The 20,246-nt window shown below is 42.9% G+C and overlaps 3 protein-coding genes across 3 annotated transcripts in view; 2 read left to right on the top strand and 1 right to left on the bottom strand.

The window, feature by feature from the left end:
* Positions 1–3,827: 3,827 nt before the first annotated feature.
* Positions 3,828–8,508, top strand: agtr2 (angiotensin II receptor, type 2). Its single transcript, XM_069171841.1, has 2 exons — positions 3,828–4,009; positions 5,247–8,508. Exon 2 carries the CDS (start codon positions 5,314–5,316, stop codon positions 6,580–6,582), a length of 1,269 nt encoding a protein of 422 aa, XP_069027942.1. The 5' UTR covers positions 3,828–4,009; positions 5,247–5,313; the 3' UTR covers positions 6,583–8,508.
* A 2,670-nt stretch (positions 8,509–11,178) lies between these two features.
* sh2d1ab (SH2 domain containing 1A duplicate b) lies at positions 11,179–14,588 on the top strand. The gene is made up of 3 exons (XM_069171294.1): positions 11,179–11,589; positions 11,933–11,996; positions 13,547–14,588. Exons 1-3 carry the CDS (start codon positions 11,450–11,452, stop codon positions 13,805–13,807), a joined length of 465 nt encoding a protein of 154 aa, XP_069027395.1. The 5' UTR covers positions 11,179–11,449; the 3' UTR covers positions 13,808–14,588.
* A 629-nt stretch (positions 14,589–15,217) lies between these two features.
* Positions 15,218–20,246, bottom strand: part of tenm1 (teneurin transmembrane protein 1) — a 170,528-nt gene continuing 165,499 nt past the window's right edge. Inside the window, exons 36-38 of the mRNA XM_069171293.1 lie at positions 19,205–19,911; positions 18,329–18,471; positions 15,218–16,802 (exon numbers count right to left, since the gene is read on the bottom strand). Of these exons, the coding sequence (XP_069027394.1) occupies positions 16,047–16,802; positions 18,329–18,471; positions 19,205–19,911 (1,606 nt within the window). The 3' untranslated portion in view covers positions 15,218–16,046. The remainder of the gene's footprint in view (positions 16,803–18,328; positions 18,472–19,204; positions 19,912–20,246) is intronic.

Here is a 20,246-nt window from a genome sequence, read left to right as displayed (position 1 = left end):
TGTAGAACTTTCTGGTTGCAGCAACATCCGCTGTTATATCATAATTTGTTTAGGGATGAGAGAAAAAAAACACCTTTGACAAACTATGGTAGCAAAAAAAATTAAATGTCATGCTTTTAATCCAAAGAAAAAAATAATTAACTGTGAAAAAATAATTAGCTGGGAGATTGATGTCCGGTAAAGGCTGGGATGTAAGTTGAGGTTTGATGCTCTCTGCTCTGATGCTCTCCTTATCTGCTGCCTGTAACTAAATCCCTGTGTTTGGATCATCAGCCAAACACACAAAAACACATTCTCCCAGGCTCGAACTGTTAATCACTCAGAGGCTCCGTGGGGAATTTTTTAATTGTGTTGCAGAATTAACTCAGAAGTGTTTTACATGCCCTAAAAAGTGAGTCACATGTCAACAAGCCAGTTTAATTGATTGTCTGTAGATATGATGAAGTGAGACTCCAAATGTTGACAAAGGTCAAAGGAGCCATTCTGAGATAACACGAGTGAAAGTAAGTGCAGGTAATAGACAGAGCAAGACACATTATATTGGTTGGTTTCACCGTGATTATATCTGTTGTGGTGGTGGAAGTAAAAGTAGTAACAACACTGTTAAATTACTCACATTAACAAGTGTCTACAGAGTATACAGCAATGCTAGCAGAAATCCAGACATGTAGAGTGTTTGTTGTAGTTACTATCTTCCTAACATTAACAAATGAGCAGCTAAGGCAGCTAATGCCATTTGTTTTCCAGGTATTTGGCCATTAACCAAAGTACTGGACAAATTTGAATTATGGTGTGATTATGCTGCTGAAGTAGTGGACAGAGAGATTTACAATGCTGTGATTACCAGACCCAAATTCACTGAGATAATTTATGGGTCTGGTCAGACTCCATTGAGGATTGTTCCAGTCGTTGCATCCTAATGGGTGCAGATCTCAGGTTCATTCTGAAAGTATTGGAGCAGCCTTTAACCAATCGGCACTGACCACCGCATGTTGTATGTTTTGCGCTGAAACTCACTAAGCTGTAAGCAACAGAGACCCTGCAGAGTGCAAAGCCATGTCAGTAAAAGACCATTGCAGTAAAGTAAATAAAAAGGAGCATTGTTTTGTGAGTGTTGCTACAACTGTTCATATCCTTCACAAGTGGCAACCAACAGCGACGTCATCCATTGGTTTGTGAACGGCCATTATGAAGCCTTGGGTTCGGTTGTCGCCATTTTGCTATTTTGGAGCCAGAAGTGACCATATTTGAACGAGCTGGGAAGGAGTGAGCAGTGAATCTGACTCGATCTAATAGGGAACCTGAAGATAGTACACCTGCCACTTATAGTGGAAACCTGAACGCACCATAGGCCTGTCAATCAAACAGACACTAACCTTAAAATATTACTTTTTGAGGCTTACTATGGGATTATTTTCAGATGTACCACCGGAAAACTAATAATAAGTGACTTTAGCAAATGAAACCAAAATAACTTGTGGAAGAAAATGTATTGACTTCGTATTTCATGAGAGACGTTGATTGAGAGTCTATAGATCCAGAGCCTTTTTGGAGCCCTTGGCAATCCTCACTGGTATTGCAGTTTAAAGCTATATCCACTTTTATATACAGTCTATGATCCTTCATGTAGTTCTACCACTGCTGTCATTGTTGAAACTACATTTCGAAACAAAAGCTTTTCTTCAACATCATAACAAACTTAGCCACCGCCACTGTTCGCTGCTTGGTCTGCCCTTCAGAGTGGCTGTTCAAACCTTAATGTCAACAGGGTTTCCAGACTATAATCACAGCGACAAGTGAGGCTGTGAGCAATATGCTGGCAGAGCAGGGCTAAAATAATGTGTACTATCAAACCCAAAATACACTTTATGTTCTTGAAATGAAAAGAAATCACGCAGAATACTCTATTTCAGAGGGTCTTATCATCTTTGATGCACTTTAATGGTAGTTTAATCTATAAAGGGGCATCATGTTATTAGTTTTGAATGCTCATATGCAAGGTAACTAAGAACAAGCTGACACATAATTCTAATAGAGAAAAAAAAACAGTATCTTCCTCTGAAATGTCGTGGACTGACTGTCATTTAGCAGAAAATGTCTCATTGCTCAAGTATGTGTTTTCCAGCCCTGGATTACAGATGAACTGCTGGGAGGCAGAGACATAGTTCTGTTTTCTTCTGTCATCTTTTATTTCTGTTGGCTGGCATGACAGCATAAATTTCTGTTTTTAGTTTTTGCTGGTCATGACTAAACGCCTTTGGCTTCTCTCTATCTGTGTGGGTATGCATGTGACTGTGTGTGTTTGTGTTGCATGAGGACCAGTGTGCGTTTTAGACAGTTGTGTGTGAGGACATTTTGGCTGGTACTAAACTTTGGGACATATCCTTCAAAGGATGAAGAGACGGGTTAAGGGTTTATGTTAGAGGTTTCGGGATGTATGGGTTGGGTTTTTGCATTTAGTTGTGGTTGCTGGAGTAAGAAACTGGGGAAGGAATTATGTTCAGTGATGGTCCTTGCAAAGCTAAAACATGTGTGTGTGTGTGTGTGTGTGTGTGTGTGTGTGTGTGTGTGTGTGTGTGTGTGTGTGTGTGTGTGAGAACAACTGTGCATACCTAGCATGCCAGTGGAAGAACACTGGATCCAAAGTTTCCATTTTGGAAAACATTACTATCCCATCTGAAGAGTTCTGCGACATCCAGAACATTCCCGACTCCTCATACCCTGCAAGAACGAAGCTGTTCATTTGCGGCCTTCAAAATCTGCAGCTTTCTGCCTCGCCTTTGTCCTTCATCCTCACTGTCAGCTTTCCCACGCCTATTAGAACATGCCACATCCTGACAGATACTCAATGGAGCAGAGTGCGCACACATGTAAACAGATTCAAGCGTGTTGTGTCGATGGATGCGTGCCTGGCTGAGATTAAGTGCATCCAGTTGCATAAGTATTGAGGCATAGGTGCACGCATGCACGTGCAGATGTACGTGCGCACGCAGGGAGTGATGAATGCTTGCAGTGCTGATCAAAGGAGCTGTGATGTAATCAGACTCAGAGCTTTGCATGCATCCCTCATTAACTTTCACCAGAGGCTTTAATGAAAAACCACTGGAGGGAATCTCCGCTTTCTCTCCTCGTCTTCCTCTCCCTTCTGCCTTCTCATCTTCTCGTTCACTCCCTGCGCTCTCGGCTCGTCCTCCTCCTCATTCATCTTCCGTACTGGGCCTCCCCTCCTTCTCCCTCTGCCCCAGTGGTTGGCTTGGCTTGGCTTCCGCTGATACAGAGTAAATATTTCCCATGGCTTATCTGACCGCTGGCAGAAGGAATATGACACAAAGTGCGAAGCTCTGCTAATTAACACAGAGCCTCCGTTCGTTGGGTCAGAGGCCCCGGCGGGGACTGTTAGGGCTGCAAGACTGACACTTCAAACGCACCAGTGTCCCATTCATTGTGTGCCAGGTATGACACGAGGAAGTGTGTCTGCAGTCACAGGAGACGCAGCTCTAACACACATCTTGACTTGATTTTCTTAGTTTTGGCCTTTTCTGGTGAAAGCTCTGGGAGGGAGGGAAGAGAGGAGGGATACAATGGAAAACAAAGACAGAAAGTTTCTCTTTATGTAGGCTGGCTTCAGTCCAGGAACAGTCCAGCCTCTTGGTAATGATGAAGGCATGACGTGTAGCAACTTCCCTGTTGTGCAATCATCAAGAGGCTCTTGGGGGCTATAAGACCCCCCCAATCTCATCTGGTTTCTCAGAGTCTGTTTTCCACACACACACACACACACACACACACACACACACACACACACACACACACACACACCACGCACACACACACACACACACACACACACACCCACGCACACACACTAACACAGAGGCATGATATGGTCTGAGGTACTCAGCTGTGCAGATTTCTCTTAGAGGGGGTCGAGGAGTGAGACATGGATCTTAGCCAAAAGAAGCCCTGAAAGCGCTGGATTTGTTTTGGACTGGAAGCACGATCACATCAGGTAAAATAAATTCTTTAAACTGCTAGAAATCTTAATATCATATGTCAAATCTTGTACGACTTCAAAGTGAGGGTTGTTTTTGGTTCTCCCACTGCCTCAGCTTAATTACCACAACACATTTCTGGAGTGAAATATCCTGGAGTTAAACAAAGAGTTGGATTTTGGGAGTTTATTTTCTAAGTTAGACTCCAGCTTGTGTTCAGGGAGACTCTTTGGTGGGTAATATTCTGGTGTTCATTCGCTGAGTGTTGAGGAACACGATTCAACACGACTCCCGGGGTTGACTGCCCAGCTTTGTTGCTGTAGTAGCATTTCCCAGGATGCCTTAGTTATTTCTTCATAACTTTTGAGAATAAAGCAACCAAATTAAATCAAAGTTATGGGCGGAAATTATATTTAGTTTTGTTAAAACATGCTGTTTATTAATATTTCAATGAAGACATAATGATAAATAAAATGGGGCTATCATTCAAAACCATAAGTGTACAAGGTAGGAACGTAACATATATAACAATCACACTCCATGAATGTAAAGTAATACACACTTTTAAGTGTTAACTGTTAACAGTGTGAAAAAGTTCACATTCAAACAACTCAAGGTTAAAGTATATTTTACTCTTCATGGGAGTTGAGTTTTAACTCCCAAAGAGGTCCAAATCCTGAAAAGTGTTAAAAATCAACTCCAAGAAAAGAGTTACTTTCACTCTACTCGAGTGAATTTGATGGTTTCACATGTTCAAGCAAAAAGAGTCGATTTGAACTCAGAGAGAGTTTATTCCAAAGATGTGAATTTGCTGTGCAGTTATTTCTTGTGTTGAAAAAGTTACTCAAGGATGTCATTTCCCATTAGTCCTGATTGCCTGCTTTATACTGTACTTGCGTCTCTCCACTGTAACAGGATCAATATCTGTGACTGTTATGATTCCTGTAAAACTAATAAATCTAAACTTTACTTCACACTTTTTTCATTGAAATCATGAATGTTTAAAGAATTCATACAATAAAACAACTTCTGAGGAATCCAATAAGCAGCCAGATGATTACAACCCTCCTCCTATATATTTCATTACTGCTCAACTTCAAGTATGGCGTAATGCTTTTGTGCTGTGATTAGTTATCAAGTGGAACAGCTAATAAACACTGGAGCCAACTACAGATTTCTGGGTAGAGAAACAGTGTCTTCATCCATAAAAGGCAGCTGAATTTTTTACGTGCTCCTGCTTTGTTTTATTTCCAGCTGACCTTGGACCACTGACCGGGGGGAAGTCAAATTTGTGTGACGCAAGGGCACAACCAGTTTCATAATGGCGATCCCAAATGACCTGTTCCTTTTCAACTCCACCTCCTCCCCTTATTCATCCACCGAGGTCTATGTGAACACCTCCCTGTCTCCCTCTGGTCCCCCTTGCACAGACTGGTCCCCCGTCCCCATGACCACAGTCATTCCCACCATCTACAGCGTCATCTGTGTGCTGGGAACCATCGCCAACACCTTGGCCGTGTGCGTGTTGGCCCATGGCGGCGCCTCGAGGAGAACTGTGGCAAACACCTTCATGCTGAACCTGTGCATGTCCGACCTGCTGTTCTTGCTGTCCCTCCCGCTGTGGGCCGTCTACTATTCCCAGGGCTACAGCTGGCCCTTTGGCTGGTTCGCCTGCAAAATCTGCGGAACTCTCCACACCTTAAACCTGTATGCGTCCATCTTCTTCATCACATGCATGAGCATGGACCGCTACCTGGCCATCGTGCACCCGCTCCGTTCCCAGAGTTCACGAAACCCCAAACGTGCCCGGCTCACGTGCATCCTGGTCTGGGTTCTGGCCTGTGCTTGCTCAGCTCCTACCTTGGCTCTGAGGGACACTTACCACCTGGAGGCGCTTGGTGTGGAGGCCTGTGTGATCTTATATCCTGATCGTACCTGGTATCTGACCCTAGCCTTTATGAAGATTCTTCTGGCTTTCCTGCTGCCGCTGCTCATCATCTCCTGTTGCTACTGCGCTATTGGTAGTGATTTGTTGGCTGATACAGGGCTACTAAGAATGCAGAAACAACCACACCCCCCCAACATGCCCTCCTTTAAATCACTGGAGTCCCAGGAGGGCGGTAATAAACCGGAGAGACCCCCGACCCCCTGTGTGAGCCCCAGCTCCAGCGGGGCCAGACCCCTGGAGGGTCGAGGGCTGGAGAGGGTGTTGTTGACGGTAGCCGCCGTGGTCCTGGCCTTTTTCTTTTGCTGGTTCCCCTTTCACTGCGTGACCTTCTTGGACGTGCTGGTCCAAGAGGGGTGGTTGGACAGCTGCTGGGTAAACTGGGCCATCCAGAACCTCACCCCTCTCACCCTCTGCTTGGGCTTCTCCAACTCAGCCATCAACCCCGTGCTTTACTGCTTCATCGGGAACCATTTCCGGGGCCGTCTCGGGGGCCTCTGCAAGGGCCTGTATACTTGTTTGAAGGCCCGTGGGGAAGAGCACAGCCAGAAGAGGGGCTCCTTCAGCACCAGGCTCAGCTCCTTCTCTAGGAAACTCAGTGACCTCAAAGACCTGGCGATTGTGGAGCCCTCTGGTCCTGCCTAGCAGCTCCCTCCTCTGTCGACTCCAGAAGAGAGACTTTCCCTTCCCTCCACTCTCATCACAAAGAATGAACGTCAAATGACTGCTGAAGTACAGATCTGTGAGATGGGGCTGTTGCCGGTGGTGGAGAGTAAATAAGTACATTTACTCAAGTGCTTTGCTTAAGTAATTCCACTGATGCTACTTTATACTTCTACTCCACTACATTTCAGAGGGAAATATTGTACTTCCTCCTCCAATACATTTATCTGACAGCTTCTACTTTTCAGATGAAGATTTGACACAATGGATATTATAATAAGATTTTGAAATATAACACATTGTTAAAAAGGAAACCGATGGTTTAAAACCTGTTTGTCTTCTGACATCTTACATTTCAGATGTGAACTTGTTAACAGCTCCACTAAATAGTAATTTTTCCCTTTAAATCTGTCACGGGGTTTCACTTCATTAAATGTGGAAATAATCTAATCTCTCAGCAGAAATCAAAGATAAGAGAAAAAGTCAAAAAACTGAAAATGAATTTGTCTATCAGAATTTAGTATTTTCTTCTTTCCGTTTGTCTGCTGTCCCTGGATATAAAACTATAGTTCAAACTAGCTTCACCTGCAGATACAACAGTAACATTCTGCTTACACACTGGTGCCTCACTTTTAATCAAATAACGGTGTTATATATAATAATACATCAGCCAAAGGGACCAGACCTTAACTGCATTTTGCTGCTATTAATTATGTACTTTTACTTTCGTAAGATTTTTCAAGCAGGACTTTTCTATAGGAATATTTCTACATTGCTGTATTGGTACTTTTTCTTTAGTAAAGGATCTGAATATTTCTTCCACCGACAGCATATGACTAAGTCAAATTCCAGCAGCACATATCTACCTTAGAAAGACAGAAGAAGTAAACGTTTTTTTTTTTTTTTTTTTTTTTTGAGGAAACAGTGTAACAAACAGATGAAATCTAAGGTTATTTTTCACACTTACTTTGAGCACTCAGCAGCAGTGTTATGATTCACACACACAGTGGAGTTTTCGGTCACAGCAGGCAGCTCTTTTGATGGACAAAGCTATTAACTGTACTCTACCATTAGTGGTGTGCTAGCTCAGGTGGTGGAGCAAAGGTCTTGGTTAAAGCCCCCCATATTCCCCCAGGATTTAGGAGACAAAATAACCCGAGCTAAAGCAGAGGGAAGACTGGACATACATTCACCAGGTGGAAACAAACACAACTCAAAAAGAATGATAATGTTGATCCTTACCTGTTGGATGTATAATGTATAATAGTTTACCAAGACATTCTTAATATCAACTAAAAAGGTGGAAAAATTAGATTTTTATTTTTTTTTATTTTGCAACAAGGAAAAAAAGCCTCTCACCTGGAGAGGAAGCTAAAGGCTAAGCTCGGTGAAGGTAATACAATTTGAGCCATTTCTGCTTTTTTTTCTTTTTTCTTTTTCCTCTGGCTGTCAGATATTGGTGAAACCAAATTACTAAAATGTTGAGACGAAGTAGATTTACTGAATTACATAAACCAGGTAATAGTTGGCAAATTTAGCTTTAGTTGTGTTTGACTGTGGTTTTGTCACAAGTTAGAGTTAATTTAATAGTGTGCCTTTAGCTCTGTTTTATAGTTTTTCAAATGTTACATGTTAATTTCTTAAAAAAAAACAAAAAACACCTTTTTTTTAAAAATAATATTATTTTATGCACGATATCTGCGTCAAAATCCTGAACTGCAGCATTTTGGCTTTGTAGAACAGAACAGGTTAAGAGCTCAATGAGATACAGCTATAAGGGTAATTATTAACCAGTCATACCAGTGCCACTTTTACTCCTCTTTTGGGGGACCAAGATATTATGTGTGTAATCAGCTTGTAACATTTTTTTTATTGTATTAAAGAAATAAAATGAACAAATATTTCCCTAAAAAATGTGTCTTCTTGCATGATAGTCTTCTTAGATTTCCTCTTCTACTAAAATGGGCGATTGTGTGGATAATTTCAGTCCAGTCCACCACACACTGATTTCATGAAACTCGACCCACTTGCAGTTTGTAATGTTCCTTTTCCCCCAATCTCCCCCTGTAACAGCTGTGACTGAGCTTCCCCCAGCTGGGAATGAGAAGGCTGAGATTACTGTTAGCCTGACAGATGGACATTCAGTCTCTTCGATGTTCTCCCCTCCCAGAATGCCTCACATGGATTCTGTACATATCAAGGCCAGATATCATAATCTCATACTAATGTCCTTATGATGCATTCCAGTCCAGCCACTGGTGTTGGTTGAGGGAGCTGCCATCTAATCAATGATGTATCTCTGTCTGGTATTTGTGTCCAGTATGGATCTGCTGCATTCTGCATTGACCCTGGGCTGTTTCTCTGTGAGCTGAGAACCAATGGAGTATGGAGTAATTTTGTTTTGCACTGGTGAGGGATTGTTACACACCAGAAGGCTGACATGATGATCCTAAAAAGGCTTTTGTTCATGACTAAATGATAAAGTGTTGCTGCTTTTTTTCTATTTACCAAAACCAAGATAGCCCGAATGTTTTTATGGATTAGTATGGCACCAAAAAAAGGAAGGAAACCTTGCTTACCCTGGCCACTTGCTGCAGATCATTCCTCTAAATTTTCTAAGTATTGCCACAAGATGGCGCTAAAAAGCTGTGGATGCAATGAAAAGGATGCCACTGCCTGCTTAGCCAGACAGAGGCCCAGAGTCCCAGCGCTCATGATCTTTCTGAGCCGAGGGGAAAACGGCTGTGACACAGACCGATGACTCATGTAGGCTACACTTCTGAATGTATAAGAACAGACATCCTAAACAAATGCTGCATTCAAGAGAGCCGCCAGCTCAGAGGATGTCCTGAATGCCAGAATCACATGATTCACCTCCCTGAAGGGTCCTCTGCAGAAGGTGATGTGAATGTTGTCGAGAAAAGCACCAAAACCAAGAATAATCCACATCTGAACATGACAGAGGAGCTTGACATAGCAGACGCTGAGCTACCAGCTTGGTAAAATGTGTGCGGCGTGTCACTGCAGCACATTGAATGTTTTAATCAGCAGATCCTTAATTTGACACAGCAGAACTTTCCGACTGACAGGACAGATTGCAGGATGAGTTTGTTGTGCACACAGCTTCATTAGCTGATTCCTCGCTGTTCTGCAGTGCAGGTGCGACCAGCCGTGACACACGTTTTAACAGAAGACAGACCGGTGACATGTGGCTGAGAACGTGTGGACGTCTGATGAGAAAATGTTGAGAAGAGAACTCCTTTAAACAGAAGCTGATTGACATATTACTTATCTGCTTATCTGCGTGTCTTCTTATGACACATCAGTTCATTGTATTTGTACAATCTGACTGTAAATCAGTTTATTGTTCTTGTCCTTTATTGTCCACGTGTTTGCTGATACTTTGTTTTGTCAGTTGCGGAAAGAATGAATTGGGCTGAACTAAATCATCAGGCCACAAGACAAGAACTGCAGGTTTTCACTTTGCAGAAGGTGTCATACAGTAAATCTACTGCAGGTACAAGGCCTGTGAAAATCCCAGTAAATACGACCTTGTATGATTTAATAATTGTCGATAATTTGCATCCAAAAAAAAAATGATGGTAGTTTACTGTTAAAAAGGCCTCCGTTCCCCACTTAGTCTTGGAAAAAAACTTCCTCTGCATTCAAATACAATCGTAAAACAAACATAAAACGAAATAAAATACTCAAAAAATATAATGGAAAACAAATACAACATAAAGTCAATCAATGCATGCTACAACTGTGCCTTTAAATCTATGTTGGCCCTTATTTGAAAAGTGCTGAACAAAACTGGCCCCTGGTCAAACCTAATCGCTGGCCCCTGACTTAGTATATTTATTTTGAGGAAAAGTAATTATTATTAGCATATTGTACTTTTTCTCACTACATTGACAATTGAAGATAATTTACTACGTAGAATTTTTTTTTAAAGTAAGATGTACATAACAAAGTAGTAAAAACTCACTCCCCAACACCAGTTATAACAGTGAAATGCTGATGCACCTGTAAAAACAATCTAGTAAAATGTAACAAGGCTATTTTTCTCCAGAAAAATCATTTTCTTTCATCACTTACTAGATACAATCAGTTACTTTCACACTTTAAGGTTATTTTGTTAATACTATTTCTGTACTTTTAGCAGGTAAAAATAGGATTTTGAATGCATATCTTAACAACAACTGAGTATTTTTACATGAGTCTATAGGCTGTTTTGCTAAATGAGAGAATCTGAACAGATCTACCATTGCTGAAAACTGAACATCACGATTCATTAAAGCTGTGATGGAAACAGTGTAACAAGCTTCTGTTAAAGATAAAACAACATGATAATGGAAACAGACAGTGTACGTCACTGCATAAGTAGCAATTTTGTTTTCCTGTATATAAAGGGTGATAATGCTTTTTTTTTTTTTTGAAATCCCTCTCATGTGCTTTCTATTGTTGTGGAAATGTTCAGTTAGAAAGTTATTTCCTGTCGAAAAATACAATCACTTCCTGAGAGATACACAAACCCACATTTTATGTGCACGCGCACATTTGTGTGTCTTATAGAGAAAGAGGTATAGTGTGAGTCAGAAAGGTTATAGGTTGGAGAAGTGCTATCAGTCTGGGTAAGGGAGAGGACAAAATCTGAAAGCTCATGCTCCATGAACAGACAATTTGAAGCAGCAAGAGGCAAGTAACACGAGAGGCTGGACAGCTGCCTTACCTGTGTTCCCAGGCTCGAGCAGATACAGTGAAGACAAAAGGCCTTGCCTGCAGTGAAAAGTTGAAGGCGAGGAAGAGAGAGAGGAGTGCTGCCACTTGGGAGCAGAACAAAAAAGTGATGATGGAAAACCTGCCTGTCTACCACGGACCCATCGGCAAGGAGGAGGGTGAGAGGCGGCTGGCGCAGGACGGGCGAGACGGGTGCTACCTCGTCCGCAACAGTGACTCTGTGCCAGACGTCTTCTGCCTGTGTGTGCTGTGAGTACAAACACAAATATCTGTCTTTGTTCTGCTTCTTTAGGCTGTTACTGAGACCTCATAATCACATCAACACATACATAATCCTATTTTCTGCTGTTAGAGAGATTATTGATCCACTCACGTTTAAGAAAATAAAAGCACAAAGGCGTAAACCAACCGAATGAGTTTTAAGTGAAGCCAAAAAAAAATACTGTGGTCTATTATTAAGTGTGAAATGAAGAGTCCCACCGGAGCAGTGATGGTGACAGCAGGGGCAAATACTCGTTTCATTCAATTGAAAGATGAACTCATGGGTCAAAGGTGCTTTTGTGTGTGTGTGTGTGTGTGTGTGTGTGTGCAGGTGCAAAGGATATGTGTACACATACAGACTCCACAAGGATAACACAGGCTCCTGGGCTGCAGAGGTGAGACATTTTATCCCGTTTCCAGTCTTTATTCTTCTGCTGACTCTGCCCCCCCCCCCCTCCCCCCCCCCAAAAAAAAAAAAAAAAAAAAAAAACACACAAAAAAAAACCAAAAACCTTTGACAAGCAGCAGAGCACGGTGCTTATTGGTTTAAAAGTTGTTTTGGTGCCAGCGTAATTCAACAAGCTGTGAATTTGTGGCAAACAGTTGTTGTTTTGTTTTTTTAAAGGAATGACAGCCCTGAGGAATGGTTACATTTTCTTTTCTTTAGCAATAACAACCTGTGAGACAGACCACCTCCTTCCACCCCACCTCAAATTTAAGATACCACAGCATCAGCATATATTCCAGAGATGGGGAAACGTAGAATTGTATTTGACAGCATTTCTGATAGGATATGTAATTGAGCACTGAGGGTTGGCAAACACCCAGAGATGGGAATGTATAGAGACATCTGAAGGCTGTGTCTCGCTCTCTGACGGCGAAGCTCGACGCTGTTGTAACGACATTTTACCCTCGCTCATTTTCACTGACAGCATCAAGCGAACAGACGGCGGGGGGGGGGGGTGTTGAGGTGGGAATAAGGCTTGAATTACAAGAATTCCACTACAAGCTCAATAAAAGCTTACATTATTCATGTGCAATATCAATCACTTTAATGAAATATTCTCAGGAGCAGAGGTAACACTTGTGGCCGGAGACAGGGAACATCCAAAGTGCTGCGCTGCTGGAAGCGATGCCTGATTGAATGATTTTGAAATTGCATTCAAAGAACACAATTTCAAATATTTCTCGCAGCGTGACTGACAACACAGAATGAAGACACAATGCTTTTTTTGTTTAAAAGTCCTTATTTGACAAAATTACAGTCGTCTCTGAAAGTGCAATAACAGTTTAGATATTGAACTTGAACGGGACAGTTGTAGGCAAACAAACAAACCGGAAATTGATGTGTTAACAATTAGAAATAATATAAAGCTCCCTGAAAGACTCCTTAAAAAGCTGAAAAACAAAAACAAATTATTTTCTTTTAACTATAAGCTACAGATCATTTGTGTTATTCCAGTTTTTTCCTGTCACAAGAAAAGCTGCTGAAATAATGGGACACTTAAATAGTAAAATAATGTTTTTTTATTGACTAACAAACTATAAAAAAAATACCCAGTGGAGTGAATGTTTTGAGATGTAATTGCATTTTGAATTTTACTTTTAAGACCCTTCTGTATATCTTCAGTATATTTTCTTCCTTTTTGTTATTTCTTCTGCGTCATGTTATTTGTTTGTCTCCAAATCATGTGTTTAACATGAGTCAGTGGACCTCGTACATAAAAATATAACTGCCAGGATTCCCTATCCGTCCCTTTGTGCAGTGCACTTGTATCCCTGCCTCCTCTGTCAGCACATCTGATGTCTTTTATAAGGTGAATCTGTGAGAGCTCATTTCATGACGGCCCTGTCCTGTCCTCTTCATTTCCCCCGTGGGGTTTGATGTGGAGATGGAGCTGCTTTGAATCCTCCTCTGCTTTTTTTCCCCCTTCACGTGTTTCAGACCAGTCCTGGTGTGCAGAAACGATATTTCCGGCATATCAAGAACTTGATAGCGACTTTCGAGAAGCCTGGACAAGGAATTGCCATGTCTCTGCTCTACCCTATCACCGCTCAGAGACGGGCGGAGACATACACAGAGGCCGAGAACAGGCTGCCGCCAACACTCAACAGCCCCAACCCATACCTCCAGCAACAGACGCAGCACGGTGCTCAGGGACACAAAAACAGGAACAAGAAGGAGGTGCAGCAAATGCTTGGTTAGGGGCAAACCCCGAGCACACCACAGATCTAACTATGAACAAACAAACTGTCTTTGCATAATTCCACCGTGCTTCATTTTGCATGCTGTGGGTGAAGTAAATGTCTTTTTTTTTCTGACTCAGATCCTTCCAGTTTTTTCTCTATTTTTTCTGGATATGCAGCACAGAAGCGCCCCAGAACTTTAAGGGACGTTATGTAAAATATTCCAACTGCTGATACATTAATATTCATTACTGCGTACATAAGTTGACAACTATTATTGTGCTCTGTTTTCTTAATGCAATAGAGCTGTGTAAATGGCAAAGGAAATAAATGATATTGCTTGAAATAAACTCTTTAAATAAGGTCATGTGTACACAGCCACACACACCCGGGCCTCAATCTGACATATAATGTGGGAAAACAATTCAATTTGACATATTGAAGTACTGATTTCCATGGAGAGAATGCTGACTGCTTCATCTGATTGACATTACTGGTGCCTTGTGAAAAAAAAAAAAAAATGAGAGAGAGACGCAGGGAAAGGGAGAAAGAGAGCGAGAGCATCCATTCAGCCCCGACGATTCTTCAGTGCAGCGGTCTCCTAGCAACCGGACCCCTCCATCTTTTTACCACGGAGATGAGGTTGGACAGTATCTAGCGGAGCATATGGTGTAGAAGGGAAGGTGCATCGCGGCCGATCAGCAAAGTGCTACTCAGGAATGTATATCACCTGCTCGCAGTCAGAACATATGCATTGTGTGTCTCTGTCATCTGCAGCCCAGGAGAGAAACACAAACAATTAATGGTGGGCAGATGGTGGAGTGACGGCGGGAGGGAGGCGAGTGTGTGTGTGTGGGGGGGGGGGGGGGGGGATTAGTGGTAGCTAGATTTAAAAGAGAAAAACAAACTTCTTTACTTTCTTTTTTAACTTTTTTTTTTTTTTTTTGGTAGGGAAAGGCTTGGAAGTGGTTCACATGTAGTCTGATTGGCATTTCCTAATGAGAGGAGACAAGCTGTAGAGAACAGCACAGCCAACTCCAGGTCCTGCCCCTTCTGCACTCACCACCCACTCGCTGAGCCTCAGCTGTCACATTTCTTTTCCCTTCTACTGTGCCCCCCCCCTTTTCTTTTTTTTTCTTCCTCCTTCTTCTTCTTCTTCTTCTTCTTCTTCTTCTTCTTCTTCTTCTTCTTCTTCTGCTTCTTCCTCTGACAGACGCAGGTTTCTCATGCATATCTCAGTTTGAGTCATAATGATGGGTGATAATGACAGCACAGATTTGAAAGTTACAAACTCCCAGAAATAAGAACAAAGAGAACACAACAAATGTGTGGAGGGAAGACGCAGAGACAGAGACGACATGTGAGAGGGAGCAGACACAGAGAGAAATAATAAGCAAAAATGCCGATGAAATCCCAAGGAGCAATCTGGTAATTCACACATAATAACTTTAATCAGCATTGTAACCCAATAAAGTCAGATTTTTCAGCGAGAATATTTACTATAGCCATTTATAATTCTTTGCAAAAATGTAACTGTTTTTCTATTGATTAACAATACTGACACTTATGAACAACAGCATTTTCCAGTTGAGCACTTTTTTTTCAGTGTGAAAGCACTGGCTATGTACATTCTTGATTTTAAGTATACACACTCATACAAACTACTGTTGGAGCACACCAGAGGCAGGAAAACCACAGGAGGTTTCCTTCTCTAAAGGGGAGTGTCAGAGTCGACAAGGCCTCTCTTACACAATATGTAAACGATAGTATATCCGAGGTAAACCATGTAGGAACTCAAATGGCAACCGGAGAGCTCTTGGTTCGAGTCATGAAGTGGATTATTCACTGGCAATCCGAAAGTCTTCAATCTCTACAGTTCAGTGATATCGAACAGAGTCCAAAAATGATGAACAGTGTTGAAACAGCAAATGACAGACAGTCCATCAGTCCATCAGTCCGTCGGTCCGTCGGTCGGTCGGTCGGTCAGTCAGTCGGGATACAAAAAGCAAAGCCACAGTCAAACCACACAGCTTGTGCCACTGTTAGAAATTGGAGAAACTGGACGATAATAATAAAATACCATCATTTTGTCACAATTAAAGGCATTTGGAAGTTCTTTTTTCCCCCCAATCTCTCTTCTTGTTCTTCTTTGTCGTCGTCTTCTCTTTTCAGATACAGTATAGAAACAGTAGAACAAATCAGAGTAGAGTAGAAACAGGCAGTCTTTGGTGGGGTGGGGGGCTGCTAGTGTGTCTCTGTTACCTGCCCCCCACCTCGCTCAGTGTCATAAAGTGGACGTTGGAGGGGCAGTCGGACAGCTCCGGCTGCTGCTCCGTAGGCAGGGAGTAGTAGCCGTCGTAACCCTGAACGCGTCCTCCGGACAGCAGCTGCTGCTTCTCCGCCTCGCTCCACGCCCTGCTCCCTGCATCCCCTAAATCCACCCGCTTTCTCTCCTTCTCCCACGCCCCATCCACCGCTCTCTTCCTCGCCTCTTCCCTCACCCGTGCCCTCTCCTCCTCCTCGTTCCCGCCGTAGCGCACGCATAGGCACAGCGCCCCCTGCTGGAGGGTGATGTCGGCGAATCGTCGAGTCCTGCCGTTCACCGTGGCGCTCATCTGAGACACGCTCACGTTCACGCCGCTCTCCAGGACACGCCCCCCGACTCCTAACCCCAGGGCCAGGTCTTCCTCGATTGGCCGAGACTGGAGGAAGTGGTGGGTGTCGCAGCCGTGCACGGTGAAGCTCAGCCCGCTGAGGTGGACAGCGCCATTCAAGATGGCTGCCACCCGGCGGCTGTCCTCGCTGGCCACCCCGATGACCTCAGCGCTCACTCGACCGTGAGAGACCGCAAATCGGATGCTGGGGCCGAGAATAGAAGGCCGGGAGCCGAAGGGAGGAGACCGTGCCGGTCTGTGGCAGGTTGAGCCCACAGGCTCTGAGACCAGAGGCAACCTCTCCAGAGAGATGAAGCTCCGCAGCTGTCTGCGCAGCTCACACTGGATCCCCAAAACCACCTGCAGCATAAAAGATGAGGCTTTAATTAGAGAGGTTTGAAGGATGCAGTCACATGCTCTCACAGCACACGTTTTCACCTTTAACATTAATGATGACACTGTTATGTTTGGTCTTCAGTGCACCAGAGAGGTAGTATCCAGGGTAACATGGCACTGGAAGTGGCAAAAATATATATGCAGTCATGATTATGTAATTAATCACGCGAGTTTCCTGTTATGACTTTTCAAAATGTCTGTTGTGAAAAAGGGGTTATTAGTGTTGAGCAGTAATAAAGTATTCTATAAAAAAAAAACAATTCTCTTTGGAATTAAATTAATGTTTTGTTGCTGTTTGGCAAAAAAAAAAAAAAAAAAAATGGTCCAAATCCGTTAATCAAAGCAAACTGCAGTTACAAAATTTAACGACATTTTTTTTTAATACCAGCAGGTTTTACACAACAGTGGAGCACAGTTAACTATGAAACACCCACTTACTGTTCTAAATGTGTTTATGTCATGAAATCTGCAGTATTTTGGTACACAATATATTAACAATCATTTTCATTTTTGATTAACATGACAGGTAAGTGTTTATTCAAAATAATATTTTCACTTATAACCACAAAGATATTGATCATGACAAAGACATAAAACAGATTTGAGAAGCTGTAACCTGCGAACGCTCGAGCTAAGTGACGTTTAATGACAATCAATCAATCTATTAACTTCATTAGCTTCATCCTTTCAGCGCTCGTTCTGGAAAACACTCATTATTAATGTGGTGTTGGTTTCAGCCATGATGCAGATCAAGAAGAACAACTGAGGTCACATAACTGGCAGATCATTAGCAGGTAATTAGTGTCTTTATGCTTCTGTGGAGGACTGTTGGCCTCCACCCATATGAACATCCAAAGTGTTGAATTAATTAGATGAATGAGTAACTATGAAAGGAATTATCACAAACATGAATAAATGACTGTCGAATATACACATAAATCAATAACTTGTCAAATAAATAAAGCCCACAAAATGTTACTCACCACTATATTAACACTTTTATCAGAATTTCTCTTAATTTAATTATTGAGATATTTTTTTCAAAAGTCTGTTTTATTTCATATTCCTTCCCATGATAATTTATGTCACATTTTACTTCATACTGAGAACAAACTGTGTACTCCGATGCATCCCCTGTTAAACTGGCAAACTCAACAAATCCAAGCAACCAGTGAGCTGCATGACATTAATGATGAAGAACATCAAAAAATGCACTTCCTACTAAGACACTACACTGCTGGTGACTACGACCTTTAACGTCAAATGTGGTTTTATATCATGGGAGGGGCATCAAGTTGCCCCGAACCACATTTGATTGGATACATGTCTGTATTGTATAAGCCCCTAAATTCAAAATGAGTCTGTATTTCGATGTAAACAGAAATAGATAAGACAAATGTTTGGTATATACCAAAGGATAACTAAACAGTTAACACAGGGACATGAGGTTAGGTTTCTGCAGCTGCAGTTGTAGCAGTGATTGTGCTCACCTTGCTGGAGTCCCAGTCCTGTGTCTTCGTCTGGGTCTTCATCAGTTCGTATGTTTGTTCCATTCTGCCCACTTCAGGCTTTGGGAAACCAGGAACAACATTATGAAGCTGGAAGCCAAATAGCTGCAGCCAGCTACCAATGTCTAGATACACAAACACACACACACATGAACAGAAGGAGAGAAAATTGCAAGGAGAGAAAAAGTTAGAATATAACGTGTATACTGTGAAGCAAACAAAAAGTCATAAGGCCAGAGAAACAACACTTTGTACAGGAAATCACACAATATATGAGCATAATACGCGGCAGAGACGGGTCGGCCGGTGTTTCCCTCACAAACAGATTCCTTCTGTAATAAACAATCCTGTTGCAGGAAAACGTGACAGGCCAAATGAATGTTCCATTAACCAGGAGGACATACGCCCCCACCAACATCCTGTATTCATCTTCTCCTCTCCTATTCCATCTCTTTCCCTCGCCTGAGTTTCTATTTTGTCTCTCGGGGAAACAGTATGTTCTTGACAGACAGAGGGAACAAAACACAACAGCCTGTGTTTAAAAAACAACGTGATCAGAGGCACGGCTGTCCTTTTTGCTGCCAGTACCGACTTTCTGTCGCATTGTCTCTCTCCGACACACAGCTCACCTGTGGTTAGCTATGTGGCCCATTCACTCACTCTTTTTGGCAGATGTTTCCTGTGTAGGTGTGCGTGTGGGAGTCTGTGCCACTGAGTGAAATATCTGCCTGTAACGCTTGGTATCTGTCAGTCAGTCACTGAGTTGGAGAATGTAATGAATATGTGTGCGTGTGCGTGTGTGTGTACGCGTGTGTGTGTGTGCGTGCATGTGTGTGTGTGTGTGTGTGTGAAGCTCACCTGTAGTAAACTGTGTCACCTCCTCCACTCTGCCGACTGGGCAGTTATTCTTGAAGGCATACAAGTTAAACGGCTTCGGCTCCTTGCTCAGCTCCCCCCACAGTTCATGATTCGGTGAAGTCCATCGGCCGGCTAGTGTGTCGTAGTCCCGTCGGCCCAAATGGACCAGTCGTGTGAGAGGGTCGTACAAGCCACCGTGGAAGCCGATGACAAGCTGGAAGTCAGGGTTGGTGTCCTGATAAACCTCTCCATAGGGGGTGTAGAGGATCTCTTTGACCAGTCGGCTCTTGCTGGAGAAAACTGCCCTCGGGCTCCCCACGCTGTCACACGCGACATAGTACTCCTCCCCGCTGCTCAGCTCCATGGCGATGAGATGGCCTTGAAGGTCGTAGTACAGCGACGTGATCAGATTGCTGCTGTGGTTGTACAAGTGGCTGACCCTAGTGGGGTGTGACAGATCAGCATAAAAGAACTGCAGCTGCTCGCCCTGGCTGCTCTTGGTGGCCACACGCCGACCCAGTCCGTCGTAGCGGTACCAAACCGTGCGCTCGGTCACGCGATTGAAGACGCGGGTCAGGAGGCCGTTGGAGTTGTAGTCGAACAGGTCGTTCGCTCGCTGGTGGAGGAAGCCATCGTCATCCACGCTGTACTGCAACTCGCCAAGGTGTGTGATGCGATCTCTCTGGTCGTAGCGCAGCGGTGTCAGCCTGGATTCAGACCAAACAGGTACAGTGTGTAATACCAGGTATGACATTTATGATATTCACCAATTTAGGTTAGCATGGCTGATTAACAACACAAACTTTAAGGAACCAAAGAGTTAGACACATCAAATACCAAAGTTATCAAAGTCTGTAGTAAAGTTTACCGTAATCCATCTAATAGTTATCAAGACTCAAAACCACAACGCTAACCTGCCGCTGGATGAAAATTCAGAAGCTCACTAAGGTCAGTAGGATTCAGTCTATCCAATATTGTTATATTAATATATAATTCATACAGCGGTGGATCGACTGCAAACAGATGGACACTGCCATCCCTT

This window comes from Embiotoca jacksoni, unplaced genomic scaffold (genome assembly GCF_022577435.1).
Source record: "Embiotoca jacksoni isolate LCO1_2020_lvr unplaced genomic scaffold, fEmbJac1.0.p SCAF_5, whole genome shotgun sequence".
NCBI classification, from domain to species: Eukaryota; Metazoa; Chordata; class Actinopteri; family Embiotocidae; genus Embiotoca; species Embiotoca jacksoni.
The sequence above is the reverse complement of the archived record's forward strand: the minus strand, read 5'-3'. Positions and strand labels throughout refer to the sequence as shown.

What these genes read in the sequence shown, in the direction of transcription:
- agtr2 (XM_069171841.1), top strand. Translation starts at nt 5,314, where the DNA reads ATGGCGATCCCAAATGACCTGTTCCTTTTCAACTCCACCTCCTCCCCT.
- sh2d1ab (XM_069171294.1), top strand. Translation starts at nt 11,450, where the DNA reads ATGATGGAAAACCTGCCTGTCTACCACGGACCCATCGGCAAGGAGGAG. An exon ending in GTCTTCTGCCTGTGTGTGCT is followed by an intron (nt 11,590 to 11,932) that starts GTGAGTACAAAC and finishes GTGTGTGTGCAG; the next exon opens with GTGCAAAGGATATGTGTACA. An exon ending in CAGGCTCCTGGGCTGCAGAG is followed by an intron (nt 11,997 to 13,546) that starts GTGAGACATTTT and finishes CACGTGTTTCAG; the next exon opens with ACCAGTCCTGGTGTGCAGAA.